Source organism: Triturus cristatus, chromosome 10 (genome assembly GCF_964204655.1).
Source record: "Triturus cristatus chromosome 10, aTriCri1.1, whole genome shotgun sequence".
Taxonomy (NCBI): Eukaryota; Metazoa; Chordata; class Amphibia; order Caudata; family Salamandridae; genus Triturus; species Triturus cristatus.
This window is the reverse complement of record NC_140593.1, coordinates 639385590-639400737: the sequence shown is the minus strand read 5'-3', so window position 1 is coordinate 639400737 and position 15148 is coordinate 639385590. Positions and strand designations below refer to the sequence as shown.

The 15148-nt window shown below is 50.5% G+C and overlaps 1 protein-coding gene across 2 annotated transcripts; it reads left to right on the top strand.

The window, feature by feature from the left end:
- Positions 1-308: 308 nt before the first annotated feature.
- Positions 309-4862, top strand: LOC146789833 (uncharacterized). Of its 2 annotated transcripts, XM_085630141.1 has the most exons (3): positions 309-776; positions 3219-3386; positions 4228-4862. In XM_085630141.1, exons 1-3 carry the CDS (start codon positions 347-349, stop codon positions 4836-4838), a joined length of 1209 nt encoding a protein of 402 aa, XP_085486267.1. In that variant the 5' UTR covers positions 309-346; the 3' UTR covers positions 4839-4862. The 2 variants fall into 2 exon arrangements, with proteins under 2 accessions (XP_085486267.1, XP_085486268.1); XM_085630142.1 differs by lacking the exon at positions 3219-3386.
- Positions 4863-15148: the final 10286 nt, after the last annotated feature.

Below are 15148 nucleotides of genomic sequence, written 5' to 3'. Positions count from 1 at the left end.
TTTTGCGTCATCGTCTGCCAGTTCTCCTGAGCTACTTGGCGCTTCCCCCCTTGTTAGTACTGGTGACTCTACTGGCCAGGCAGCTTTTCAGGGCCCGAGCTCCACGTTAGGGCGCGCAGCACAGTTTTCCAACTTAGAGGGGTTTCCCGCTAGAGGGTTACCGGCGCCACGTGATGGTCAGTGGATCTGGGTGCAAGGGGCTGCGGCTTCGGGGGTTGGGAGGGGTGGCAGTTTGGAGGGTCAGGGGGTTCAGTCGATTGGAAAGGAACGTATTGGTTTGAGCGGCTTACAGGAAGATATGCCGGTTTTAGCCACACGGTTTGCGGCCGGCAAGCGCACGAGGCGGATGGAGCACGCTGTGGCTCTGTCTGGGGGGCCTACTGAGGGGGGGCGATCTGGAGCGGATTGCCCTTCCCAGCGAGGGCACCCCTCCACTAGAGGGACTGTTCAGCAACGTTTGGGGTTTGGGAGAGGGGGTTTTCTGGAGGGGACGGGGGACAATGGGGCACCTGCTGGTGAATTTGGTGTCTTGGGTCCTTTGAATTTGGACAGTGATGAATTGGAGGAAGGGGAATTGCGGGACGGGGATGGGGCTTGTGGGGCACACCAGGCGCAGCCTGTGAGGGGGAAGAGGGGTTTTGTGGGGCAACCAAATGTGCTTAGTTTTTTGCAGACGTCTAGTGCGGACAATGCAACGGACCAGGCTCTGGAGGATACCAGTCGCACGCAAGCAGCATGGCCCGTCAACACTCTTCGACCAGCTCCTTTGCCTTCAGGTACTACGGGGTGGTGGTCGGTTTGGCAACAAGGGGGTCAACCACCAAAAGCGACCAGGTCTATTGGGACTGGGGGAGATACTTTGGGGGACAAGACAGTGTCTGAGCAGCAAGGTTCCTCCTCGGGTGTGGGGAAGGGGGGGGTTGCCCCCGTCCCTGGGTCTCAGCCTCTTCTGGAGAAAGGTAAAGGGGTCCCGGAGGTGGTGGAGGAAGATAAAAATATCCACAAGAAATTGCCGTATATGGGGATTGCCATGCCGTTGGGCTCACATTTATCTGACAAGACTAAAAACAGGATTTGGAGACATGAGTTTGTGGATGTTTTTAAACTGTTGCACCGTGACATTCAGGCAAAGGAGGGCTCCAAGGAGGAGGAGTGGGAGCTGGCGAGGCGTCCCAGGGTGCCTAAGAATATTGAGAACTGGTCGTCTGCTTTCCTGATATATGCCAGTGTATATTGTGAAAAATACCCAGATAGGGCGGTAGCGATTTTCAAATACATGGATATTATTCGGAAGGCTCAGAGTTACTTTGGGGGTTTTGCGTGGCTGTCTTATGACGAGGAGTTTAGAGCCCGTTTAAGTGTGTCTCAGGACAGACCTTGGGGTGATGTGGATTCCGAACTGTGGCTTCAATGGATGGCGTCTTCTCAGCCGCCTGCTACTACGCACACGGCTAGTGGTTTACCTATATCCTATCGGCCCTTTCCCGCTCGTCCCGCCCAGCCTGGGGCGGGGTTTGGTGGCAGAGGTCAGACCCCTATTTTTGGAGCCTGTTGGAATTTCAACAGGGGTTTCTGCAATAGGCAGTTTTGCCGATATAAACATGAGTGTTCCCAGTGTGGTGGAAGGCATCCCCTCACGCAATGCTTCGCCGGCCAGAAGTTCAGTGACATGGGGAGGGGACAGAGGGGAAGGGGCAATGCTGTCCAGTTTACAGGAAAGGGGTCCTACTCCGGTTAAGGTGGAGGTTCTGGGGCAATGGTTGCAGGAGTACCCTGATGTTGAGGCCGCCAGTAGGCTTTTTTGGGGTTTCAAGGAAGGCTTCAAGATAGGTTACCAGGGGCCTAGACTGGGTAGGTGGTCTGATAATTTGAAGTCAGCTAAGGAGTTGCCACAGGTGGTTCAGCTGAAGTTGCAGGGTGAAGTAGAAGCCGGAAGAGTTGTTGGTCCTTTTTCCAACTGTCCAATGCCCAATTTGATTGTATCTCCACTGGGGGTGGTCCCTAAAAAGAAAGCTGGGGAATTCCGTATGATACACCACCTGTCATGGCCTGAGGGCGCATCCATTAATGATTTCATCTCGCCCGACGATGCCTGTGTGTCATACGCTTCGGTGGATGATGCCTTGCGTTTGGTTAGATCGGCAGGGAGGGAGGCGCAATTGGCCAAGAGTGATATCCAATCTGCTTTTAGGCTGTTACCCATTCATCCTTCTGATTTTGAACTTTTGGGGATGCAGATGCAGGGAGCCTTTTATGTAGATCGAATGCTTCCTATGGGCTGCTCTATCTCTTGTGCCCTCTTTGAGCTTTTCAGCTCATTTCTGCAGTGGCGCTTCACCCAGGTTACTGGACATGCCCTCATTTGTCATTATTTAGATGATTTTCTTTTCATTGGAGTTCAAGGTACAGGTCAGTGCCAGGGAGCTCTGCGGGCTTTTCAGACGCTGGCGCAGGAGCTGGGTGTGCCATTGGCCCCGGATAAGACAGAGGGTCCCAACACGACGATGGTTTTTCTGGGTATTGAAATAGACACCATTGCAATGGTAGCAAGGTTACCAGCGGAGAAAGTTCAAGAAATCACTGCATTTTTGTCATCTGTGATTGACGAGCGCAAGTTGGAGCTCAGGAAGGTGCAGAAGCTGTTGGGTTATCTTAACTTTGCCTGCAGGGTTGTCCGGGCTGGGAGGACATTTTGCAGGAGGTTGGGCATGGCTATGTCTGGGGCTTTTCTTCCTCACCACAGAGTGCGTATTTCAGCGGCTACGAGGGCTGATCTGGCTATATGGTTGACATTTCTAGCAGAGTTTAATGGGGTGTCTTTGTTTTTTGCGGACGAAGACATGATTTGGCAAGTGCAGATCTACTCGGATGCATCTGGCGCGCATGGATTTGGTGTATTCTGGGAGGGCCGCTGGTGCGCTGAGAGTTGGCCACGGCATTGGATGTCGCAAGGGCGCAGTATTGCTTTTCTTGAGTTTTTTCCACTTTTGGTAGCTCTATATGTCTGGGGCGATGAGTTTCAGAATCGTTCAGTGCTTTTCCACGTTGACAATTTAACGGTGGTTCAGTTGATTAACCAGCAGAAAGCCAGGGATTTGAGAGTTTTACGCTTGCTGCGCGCTTTTATGCTCAAATGTTTACAGCTCAATGTTGTGTTTAAGGCGCGTCATATCCCGGGTGTGCATAACAGTATAGCAGACTCTCTGTCTCGTTTACAGTGGGCGAGGTTTCGCAGGCTGGCTCCTGGGGCGGAACACAACAAGACGCCAATCCCGCAGTGTGTCTGGGAGTGGGGGGATTGAGACTTGCCGCTTTTGTGGAAAACTCCATAGCGGCTTCTACACGACGGAGTTATCAGCAGGCGTGGAGAGAGTTCTTGAGCTATGGTAACCTGTGTGCTGAGAAGAGGGGGAGTTGGACCGATGCTCAGTTGGTGCTAGGTTTTGTGTTACACTTGATTGACAAAGGCCTCTCGCATACTACCATTTCTGGCAAGTTGGCGGGGGTTTCTTTTTACGGGCAATTGTGGTGGGGGAGGGATTTGGTTCAGGGGGTGTTGGTGAAAAGGGTCCTCAAAGGCTTAAGCAGGGTGCAGGCAGGGACAAAACAGTTACGCAGGGCGATAACTTTTGATTTGCTGCAGGGAATGCTGGGGCAGTTACCTTTGGTATGCTACGATGAGTCTGAGTGCAGGCTGTTTAGATTATGTTTCTTATGGTTGTTTTTTGGGGCTTTCAGAGCCTCTGAACTGCTTGGGCTGCGTAATAGGACAGGTATCCGCAGGGATGAGGTATTTCTGGAGGGGCACAGGTTGAGCCTGTGGTTGAGAATGTCAAAGACGGATCAGCTGGGCAGGGGTAAATGGGTTTTCTTAAACCGTAGTGAGGATGGTTTGTGCTGCCCGGTAGGGGAATGGGAAAGTTTCAAGATTTCTAGTGGTTTGGCCATGGGGCTTGTGTTTTGCCACGCCTCGGGGCAGCCTATTTTAGTGGCTCAGTTGCTAGCGGTCATGAGAAAGGTACTTCTTCTTTTAGGGGAAAACCCTTTATGTTTTGGGACACACTCTTTCCGGATCGGGGCGGCTACAGAGGCGGCCAGGTTGGGGTGGTCCTGGGCAGACATACGCCGTATTGGGAGGTGGAAGTCCAAATGTTGTGAGAAATATGTGCGGAAAGTCTCTGCATAGGTTCTCGTTTTTCTTTGGTTAATCATTGTTTTTCTGTCTAGGTCTGGCTCCGGGGCCCGTAAGTTTGAAAAAATCGACATGGATAGTAGGACACTCCTTCGTTAAATGGGCTGCAATCTATGCCGAACAGCAGATGTGTGGGCGTTCCCTTGGACTGTGCAGTGCCAACCACGAGGTGGTATGGAAAGGAAAAGGGGGAATGCGTTGGGGGGGTTTGTTTCCGCTGCTGGCCACGATGTGCTCTGGAAGGGGACCGCCACATTTGCTCATTCTTCATTTGGGTGAAAATGACCTCGTTGATTTGTCAGGGCTGTCATTAATAAAGTTGATGAAACAGGATTTGGAAGTCCTCCGGGCTACCTGGGAGAGCACCCAGTTGATCTGGACGGAGTTCATTACAAGGTTGCACTGGAGAGGAGCACGGCATCATGCAGCAATGGAAAAAGCGAGACGAAAGGTTAATCGCACTATGAGACATTTTTGTGAGGGTCATGGGGTGCAGGTCCTAGCTCACCCCAACATTAAATGCACGGAAGGGTATATGTTTCGGGAGGATGGGGTACATTTATCTACAATGGGGCAAGCATATTACCTGCTGGAGTTGCGGGATTTGATTGCAAAAATCTGGACGGAACAAATATGGTGCGCTTGAAAAGGGTTTGCGCACGACCACTAAGTTGCGGGGTGGGGCAGGAAAACTCTGTGGGTTTTCCTGGGTGGCGGGGTTTTTGCTGGGGGGGTGGGCAGCCTTGAGCGGGTTAGCCTATCCTCCAACGGGGGAGGGGGGGGAGCAGTCACGTGATCAGGAAATGAGAAGTAGGGGAAAATGCACACAGGGGTCGGGATTCTGTTTAGGGGTAGGGCTTTTACATTGGGGGTTAGGTTTGGGGTGATTTGAGGACAAACTGTGGAAAGTTATTGCATTGCAAAAGTTATGATTTGGCACCTGTCTTAATAAAGTGGCCTTTTTTGCTAACAAGTAAGTGGTGGTTGGTGATTTATTGTGCGAGGGGGGACCCAGGGGGTGCAGGGCGCGAGCCAGGTCTCCCCCTGGGTGGCTTCGCACAATGGAGCGGCCACCCAGGTGCCAGGGTAGAGAGTTAATTAGGGGCGCGAGGCGCGCCGAAGGTGATAAGTAGGGGGAGGCAGGGGCGGGAAAATCACTGGGCCCTCGGGAGCGGGGAGGAGGGGCTGGTTTACTCTCTTTTGTCCCACCCACCCACCCTCTGGTTTATTAGCATTGTTTTCTTCAACAATTTTTCCGGGTGTTGGCATGACACCGATGTTCTTTTTTCCTTTTGCCACGGTAAGACAGGTTTTTTCTTGTGTTTTGTTTTTCAGGCTGTACAGTGTCCTGGGTAGGCGGGGTTTTTGCTGGGGGGGTGGGCAGCCTTGAGCGGGTTAGCCTATCCTCCAACGGGGGAGGGGGGGGAGCAGTCACGTGATCAGGAAATGAGAAGTAGGGGAAAATGCACACAGGGGTCGGGATTCTGTTTAGGGGTAGGGCTTTTACATTGGGGGTTAGGTTTGGGGTGATTTGAGGACAAACTGTGGAAAGTTATTGCATTGCAAAAGTTATGATTTGGCACCTGTCTTAATAAAGTGGCCTTTTTTGCTAACAAGTAAGTGGTGGTTGGTGATTTATTGTGCGAAGCAATGTAGGAGTAGCTTTCAGAGTTCAGAGCACACACAGATCAATTGATGGAATTGTACGACACTTGAAAAATTAACAACATGTAAGCTTTTAATTATATTACTTCAAATGTGGGCTGCAACGCCGATTACTTTTTGCGCCTGGGGGGAGGCCGCAGGATTTCACTCCGCAGGGGACTACCCGTCCCTGTCTCCCTCTAATGCCATGCCTCCTGTAAAGCGCTATTTAGCGCCTGCATCCCCCGCTGATATGGGGGCTGCAACGCCGATTCCCTTGTGCTTACCAGGGGACTACCAGTACCTTCCTCCCTCAAGTGCCACAGTCTCCTAGGAAGCGATATTTAGTGCCTGCACATCCCCGCTGTATGGGACAAGCTCATGCAGTGCCCAGGCTACGCCTGGGCCAAGTACAGGCCCTTCTGCACCTGTCAGCAGTCGGACACGGCCAGACCGGGCCACCCCTCTGACTTCTGGGGAGGTGGGTACTTTTTCTAACCTACTCATTTGGCACCCCTGGGGTATAAGAGACATAATTGATGCTCTTGTAACCCCTGTTGGTTCCACTTTATTGCAACCTTTCTCTGATCTCCAAGCCAGGTTAAAGTCACTGTTTCCACAGGTAGCCTTCGTGTGAGCACTGCCTAGGTCTGCATTTGTTGCCAGCTTATTTTCCTCACATGCCTTGTTTTCTGGCGCCGGATATTTGTATAGTCTTGACCCCTTATTTCATCTGTGATGGGCAAGAAGAAAGCTATGGGACCCCAAACTCTTGTGCCCCTCTCCCACTAAAAATACCTCCATTGAGAGGGTGCTGCAGAGAGCAATGGGGGTGAGCACGGAAATCGAGCTCACTGAAAGAACACCTTCCCTGGGTGCCGGCCCCTCACCTGCTTCTGCTCTGATTGGGAATGTTGCCCCCCGTGGATTCTCCTGTACTGATTGGGGGCATGGCCTCCTCCCCGATCTCGCCCACAGCTATACTCTTCGGCAAGGGAAACAAGGGGAGGCGTCGCTCTCTTTCCACCGCGGCTAGTCAGTGGCCTATAGCACGAGCAGGAGGCAACACTCCCCACCTCCCCACAGTAGCATGCATGTTCTACGCATAAATAAAAAACACCACACAAATTTTATTTGAGTAAAAAACTTCTGCAGGTTTATTACATACACCGTTATGTAATATGTTGGGTTATCTTACGGTCGATCCAAAGGCAGGCAACCATCTGGGCCGCCTGCACGCCTGATGAGCCAAGCAGCACCGGGGTCCAGGGCACAAAAGAGGATGGGCAGAGGGTGGGGGAGGCCTATATACCCCCCCGTTCCTCCCGCCCCGGAAGTGACGTGCCCTGCGAGCCGCAGCCCCTGGCTGCCAGAGTAGGGGGACTCCTCCCCGAGGGGTCCCCATACTTAGAAGAAGGGGGGTGGGCTGGTGCCTTGCTGGCACTAGAGGCCTGCCCTTCTAGGGCACCCTGCGGGCACCAGGGCAGGCGCAGACGCCCAGTCCAAGCTAGCCGTTTGCCCATGGGCGTCCGCAGAAATTTTCCAGGGGGGGCTAACCTGGCAAATGAAGGGGCATGGCTAATGTTAATCAATAGGGGCGGGGTTAAAATGGCAGACAATCAGGATCGGGTAATGCTCAGGTAAAGCTGAGAAAAACAAGCATTGGCATAGCCAATAGGTCTCGCCTTTGGGACCTTATAAGTATTTAGTTCTGCAGCAGGTCCCAAAGGCGAGACCTATTGGTTATGCAAATGCTTGTTGTTATATCTGGGCATGTTGAGAGGCTAGTGGACTGGCTCTCGATGTCGGGTTGGGAGCACAGCAATGACCTACTCAATTTGAATGCGTAGGTAATACAACCGGAGGGGTGAAATGAAAGGTTCACTACCAGAAATAACAGGAAGGTAGAAAGTTAGGCTGGTTAGAAAGGTAAGGAGGGGTAGAGGCAGGCATGGTGGTGAGGAGAGAAACAGATGCATGCTAGGAGTGCGCTGTGAGGGAGGGAGGCGAAATGGGAAGAGGCACTGACAGGTGGGTCGGGTAAAGACCGTAGTGAGGCAAACAGAAGGGTAGCAAGCAGGGCCGGACTGGGAACCACAACCGGCCCTGGCAAAGTGCTCAGCCTCCCCCCCGGGGGGGGAGGGGGCAGGGGTGCCACGGAGCTCATTGTCAAGGCTGGTTTTCGGTTGATTTTGTTACAGGGGAGATTTTGCAGCTATGCTGCAAAACCTGCCCTGTAACAAAAACTGCCCCCAGGGGCCCAAAACCGGCCCACACCCGTGCAGCGCACCGGGGGATTTCCTGGTGCCCGCTACGGCCAGCCCGGCCCTGGTAGCGAGGGGTGAAGGGTAGACAAAGAAGTGAGGTGTAGAAGAAAAAGATTCAGGAGCAGAGACAGGTAAATCAAAGCTGGAGAGGGGAGAATAACGCAGCTGTAGAACGTGAGATCAGTTCTTTGCTGTCCTTCCAGCTCCGCAGGGGGTGCCGCTGAATTCTTTCGGCTTCTGTGTCATTGCTACTGGTTTGTTTCCTGTGTTGCTGAGGGGAGCTCATCAGCATTTGGAGACCAAGAGGTTCCCTTGGAAAAGGCCGATACCTTTAATCTCCAAGGGATTCAGTGGTGGTAAGAAGGATTACCGCTCTTGTTTTGGCCAAGTATAAGCATTCTCTCATTTACCTCGGAATTACTACACTACTTCCAGGTAGGAAGTTGGGATTTTGTACTTGCTTCAAAGAGAACTATGAGGTTTTCATAACTTTGCTACTGGTCACTGTTCTGAGAAGGATATGGATACTCTTCAACCGGATAGTATTTGTTCTATATTGTTTTAATCTTCTTTGGATTACGTGACTTTGGGAATTCTTTTATTTTATTTTTTATATTTTTTTTGACAATGAAATAACATATAGAACATAATATCCCGCCGGAAGCCTCCTTGTGGCCCCGCCCCTGGTTCCTCGGAGTGCACACACAGCGAAGCGGCTGCCGTCCCTGCAGCACAGCTGCGGTGCCCAGAGCCCAGAGCCTGCGGAGTGATTTAAGTGAGCGGAAAGAGGAACACTGGAGCAAAAAATCTAAGGGACCCGCTCGCAAACAGCTTTACCTTGGAGAGCCTAACCACTGGGTTCCTAACAAAGGACTGAGGACAGAGCGTTGAGCAGACCGGCGGAATCAACTACAGCATCCTGCAGGGGTGCGAAACCCAGCATCCCTAGCGCTTGCAACTACGCGCAGCTGGTGATTCTTCCCGCCCTCATCATTACCTATTCAACCGCGCCTATTCCCACGGCTCGCGGGACGCGCGCGGGACGAAGCCCTGGCCGTTTGAGGCCGTTTGAGGTCGTTCGAGAACGGCAGAGACCGGGACCGGGCTATTCCCCTTTATTCTTTTGCTTACGCCTGCCATCCAGCAGCTAGGACAAGAACTAGAATCATGGCAACAAGAGAAACAAGGAGCAAAAGCACGCTGGCCGGTGCACATACAAATGGCACTCTTGATACTTATTTCGTCAAAGCCGGGGCACTCCTGATTGAGGAAATCACTGTCCTGGAAAGGCGTATATCCCAGGAAATTGAATGGGTAAGAAGATCTTCAATGGGCACTATATCGCAAGCTAGAACCCCAGAAAAAAGACTTCAACGACTTCAGCGACTAGAGTCTGACCAAGGGGAAGATGGGGACAACGGGTCGGATACTTTGCAAGACACAGTTAACGTCATGCTAAACAATATGGATACGGAAGCTAGAAGCCCTGTTCTGCCTTACCAGGCATCCCCAAACCAGATTATGATACAACCCACCACAGCCTCAATCGTTACTGATACTGATACCATAAATGCTAGAGGAATCTCTTTAAAGCATGATAATAGGACTGGTGCTATACCCAAAAGGAAAAGAGGCACTCAACATTTAGGGTGCCGTAAGGCAAAGGTCGCAAAAGTTGCAAAATCTAATGCCACTGTGAGGGGTAGCACCCCGGGTAAAGGTAAATCTGTACAGATACCATCCGACTTAACCACTCCCATATCTGCAGTGAACCAACCAACAGAGAAAACCAGAGCAGTTGAACCCTAGTCCCAGGCTAATTACAAATGCTGACTGTACCATAGATAATACTGGCACTCTTCTCAAGTCACTCCTTAGTCCCCTAGAAGTACGCTTGACTAAGATTGAAGCCAGGCTCCTGTCCATAGAAAAATCTATATCAGGACTAGTTGATAGCTTTAAAGCTGCCAATAGGGCAGACAGGGGCAGGGTTGAGCCCAAGATTAAGATGGGCATTCCAGCCCTCCTGACGAAGGATCCCAATCCAGCCCCTAGCATCTCACAAAAACAGCCACCTTTCACCAATTCCGTAACTCCCCAGTCCTCTGCAGGCGCAGGTACCACCACTCTGACTTACCCCGTGACCGAGACTACATTCACCCAGGGAGTCCCCGCCAACTTAAAGAAACCTAGCCCAATGAATCTCCCCCCGGCGGCGAGCCCATATATAGTCATCTTAGTTGGTGTCCCGGAGTTAAAACAAGGTACTAAGGAATCTGCAGCTTCCCTTAAGAATAAGGTGGTGAATTGGCTCACCCTACATAGACCTCTCCCATGGGGCATAGGGAGTGAGGTGTTCATGGTAAGAAGAGTCCCATGGGTGGGTCACACAATCAAATCAGTCAAAGGGGATTGTGTCCTTGTCAACTTTAGGGAACCTAGAACTGTTTCCCACATATGCGGATAGCCACATCGTGACCAGGAGACATCTATCCAGTCCTTACCACTATCCTTTTCTTACCCACCCATGACCTATGTACGAGAAGAGGTGGGCTGGGATTCAATTCCCATGAGAAGGGGAGGTTGGGGGGGAAGGGAGAAAGGGGACTCCTTCTATTATAGAGACCCGCAGCCTACCTATCCTACAACTTTTAATAGGTTTAGTTGCCTAGACATGGTTGACTGACGCTGTCTCACCAGGCGGGGGGGGCTCCACAACCGACTAGGGGCTGCTCAGGTGGGAAAGATCATGTCCCCTAGCAATTGCACCAACCAACCCGCAAGGACTGAGCCCTGTGTCGACCAATACCTCAATAAGGAACATCAATCTAACAAAGGCGGCTCATGTGGTAAAATACACCAAAATATAATCACAGCGGTTAGTGTACTTACTAATGAGATCTCTCCAATGTACACTCCGCATCCCCCAGCCAATCTAGGGAAAACAGATCAAAACGAACCAACATTGGTCACTACAGCCGATACTGAAACCACTCCAACTCCCATTGTCCATCTTAGATCACCCCCACTAAAGATATTATCCTGGAACTTGGCGGGCTTGGGAAATAAGATGGACTGCGAACACTGGAGTTCATTTATAGACTCCAAAGATGTTTGGTTGTTCCAAGAAACCTGGGCGAGAGAGGAGTACTCTCGCCCGGGTTTCGCGGTGTTTTCCATTCCTGCTAGATGGGGGGGAATGGGTCGTCCATCTGGAGGGTTAGCAGCCTGGGTGGCTACCCATCTGGGCTGTGAGGCCACACCCCTGCCAACAGCTTCAGGGGATATCCAGTGTGTCGTGCTGGAGTGGCCTAATGCCAAAAAACTGGCTGTGGTAAATGTCTATTCCAGGCCGGTAAACATAACCCGGGAATCAGCTACCATCGACGACCTTTCCACCTTTCTCAGCGAAATTCCCCAGGGTATACCCTATGTTGTAGGAGGTGACCTGAATTCCCACTTTGAGCCTCTCACGGGACTATTGGAGGGGCCAGTACTGGAGGAGGAAGCTCTATGGCTAGTACCGCTTACGATGGCCCCTGCGCCCAGAGCCTGGACACCTCTGGCTGTACAGATTACCATATTGACCCTCAAACACGGTCTTAGGGCATGCAATGGACGTACGAAGTCCGATATCCCCGCTATCTGTACATTCAACAAAGCGGGACGGGAGTCTAGATTGGATTATATCCTGGTTCAATTGTCTTCGTGGTCCCGTGTCATAGACTTTAGGGTGATTCCCAGAGAGGAGAGTGACCACAATGCACTTGAACTAGAATATCTCCTCCCGGGTATAGTTGTAAATGGGGCCGGAGAAGATGGGTCTGCCACAGGGATGGTTCTTGCAAACAATAGACTGAGAGTAAGGTGGGAAAAACTAGCTGCCAATCCAGAAAAACTCTCAGAGTTGTACGCTCGGGTTATTCCCTCACTAGAGAAGGTGAGCGCACTACTGGACCAATCTAGCGCCCACGGAACTCATGAACAACTGGGGTCGGTACATGAGGATCTTATTAAGTCCACGGCTGACGTTCTCTTTTCTATTGGAAAGATAGGAGCCAGTAGGGCGAAATGCCCTAGCTGGTATAACGCTGCTTGCCGAAAGGCTAAATTAGACTTGCTGACTTCGATAAAGGAGGGTAAAAACAGATTGGTGATTCAGGCTTGTAGAAGGGAACATAAGAGGCTGATTATCCATGCTAAGATTGACTGGGACTATGAAAAATGGGAGAATCTCACCACCAGTTTAGCTGCCAGGGACTCTCGTAAATTCTGGAGAGTAGTAAATACAGGGTCCGAGGAGCTCGCTTCGGCTATTGAGCCCAATATTTCAGCCAAAATCTGGCAGGATCACTTTCAGTCCCTTTATAAGGATCTAGATAGAGTCCCATCACAAGCATCGCCTAAAATCCATAGGCAACACGAGGGGGACCCCTTTACGGAGGGGGAGGTACGTGCCGCCATTCACGGGCTGGCAGCAGGTAAAGCACCTGGCTTGGATGGGCTCCCAGGAGACCTATTTAAACAAGAGCCAGATGTGTGGGCCCCATATTTGCTGGTGATTTTTAACGCAGTCTTGAGGGGCATGGAGGTGCCCTGTACTTGGCTGGGCGCAGAGATTGTCCCAATATATAAGAAGGGATCGCCTCTGCTCCCAGCCAACTACAGGCCCATCAGCCTCATTGATGTTTCACAGAAACTATTTGGGAGGCTGATATTAGACCGTCTTCAAACTTGGATGGAAGAATCCTCCATCCTGAGCCCCTTCCAGGCGGGATTCAGGAGGAGAGTTTCAACAACGGACCAGATCTTCCGTTTGAACCTCTTGTTCTGGAAAACTGCAATAATCGAGGGCGGAAGCTTATACACGGTCTTTGTAGACTTGCGTGCCGCATTCGATCTGGTACCAAGAGCCAGATTATGGTCAGTGTTGGCGGACTTGGGTATCCCTGCAGACATTTTGAATATCCTGATAAGGTTACATCAAAATAACTTTGCGCGGGTTAGGTGTGGCAGGAATGGGACCCTTTCAGAAAGATTCCCCGTTGACAGGGGGTGAGGCAGGGCTGTGTGCTTGCAACTACCCTCTTCTGCCTCTTTGTCAACGGGGTAATCACTCACTTGGTTAAAATGGGGGACATTGACGCTCCAAAGCTTGGCGGCAGTAGGGTGCCTGCCATTATGTTTGCGGACGACACCCTGCTGCTGTCAAAATCCCCAATGGGAATACAACGCGTTCTGGATGGCTTCTCGTTATTCTGTGCAGAGCGGGGGTTGGAGATCAATGCCCTGAAAACAAAATACATGATTCTTAACCCCCCGCCATCAACACGTCCCAACCCCACTATAGACACACTGAGACTAGAGAGGGTTTTTACATTTGAGTATCTAGGGGTGACTATCAACCAAAATATGACCTGGGATACACATCGGACAAAGGCCAATATTAAACTGGTACAGCTAACGGGTGGTATTTGCAGGTTACCAAACAGGTCGACCTACAAACCCATTGGCCCAGCCCTCCAAATTTACAGCATGCAGGCCAGGGGTGCAGTTACCTATGGGGGGGAAATGTGGGGAGATTTACCGGCCCAAAACCTCAACACCACTGAAAACAAATTCATCAGACAGCTGGTGGCTTTACCTCCAACTACCCCGCTTCTCCCTTTGAGACTAGACCTCGGTCTTAGATCAATTGAAGAAGAACTGGGTTTAAAGCCACTAAATTTATGGCGACGAATTTGGAGCACACCGGAGCTCTTGAGCTACAGGATGGAGTTACAGGAGATCTTACTCTTACCAAAGATAACAAACATTCCCTGGTTAAAATATATCAAACGAATGTGCGAGAGCTTAGGAAGGCCGGAATTATGGTTAGATCCTGTAAATTCTTGCAGAAATGTACCACGTAAAGTTTTATCGAAAGAATATTATGATTTTAAACCTCCCTATTAGGAAGCACAAAGTTAGGTTCCTTAACCAATTCTTTTATCCAATTTAAAGATTCATATCACCTGGAACTTGTGCTGGACCGAATCAGCCCTGTTATGACTAGAAAATTATTCTTACAGTGGAGATATGACACTCTCCCCCTCAGGTCATTCACCAGTACGTGGTCCCAGCCCACGTCTACCGAGCAATGCGCTGTATGTTTAGATCGCCTGGAAAGCGAAATGCATGTGATATTCTTTTGTACTGCTTATAGCAAATCTAGAAAATATTTGCTCGTTCCCCTGCTTAAAAACCTATGGTTCAGACAGTGTTACACAGCCTACAGAGTACTAAAGACTGAAGACCGATGCATCACCTCCAACTGTGTTTGCGGTAGCCAAATTTTTAACAGCGATGTGGCACACTCGTACCCGTTACATGAACTAGGTCGCAGTTTTGCCTTAAAGTTTTACAGTTTATCGTACTGCTGATTTTTAACTGAATTGTACTTTTACTTGATTTTAATAGACAAACTGCCAATGTAATGCATTGCAATTCATGTTTCACGGCTTTTAATAATCTTACTGTTATGCATATCTTTTATGATCTTATTGATCGAAATAAAGATTTTGAATGAATGAGAACGTGAGAGGGCCAGGTAGAGAGAGGGAGATGTGTGTCAGAGATAGGTAGAGACAGCTGAGGAAGAGGGAATAATAAAGACTGAGGTAGACAGGTGAGGTAGAGGGGTGTGTTGATATAAAGGAAGTGCAGAGATGTGTCAGAGAGATGTTACTTAAGAGGAAAAGAAGTAGAGGTATTGAGAAAGGAGTAAGGTACTAAAAGAAGTAAGGGGGTGAACAGAGGTAGAACGGGTGGAAGGGGAGAGAACATGTAGAAGATGAATGGCAGGGTAAAGTGAGCGATCAGGCAATGAGTGTAAGGAGTGGGATACAGAGGGATATGTGGCAGTGAGCGCGAGGTGCGGGGTACAGAGGGATATGTTGTGGTAGTGAGCGCGAGGTGTGGGGTACAGAGGGTTATAAGGCAGTGAGCGCGGGAAGTGGGGTACAGGGGGATATGAGGCAGTGAAACACAGGGTCGGGACGTCCTG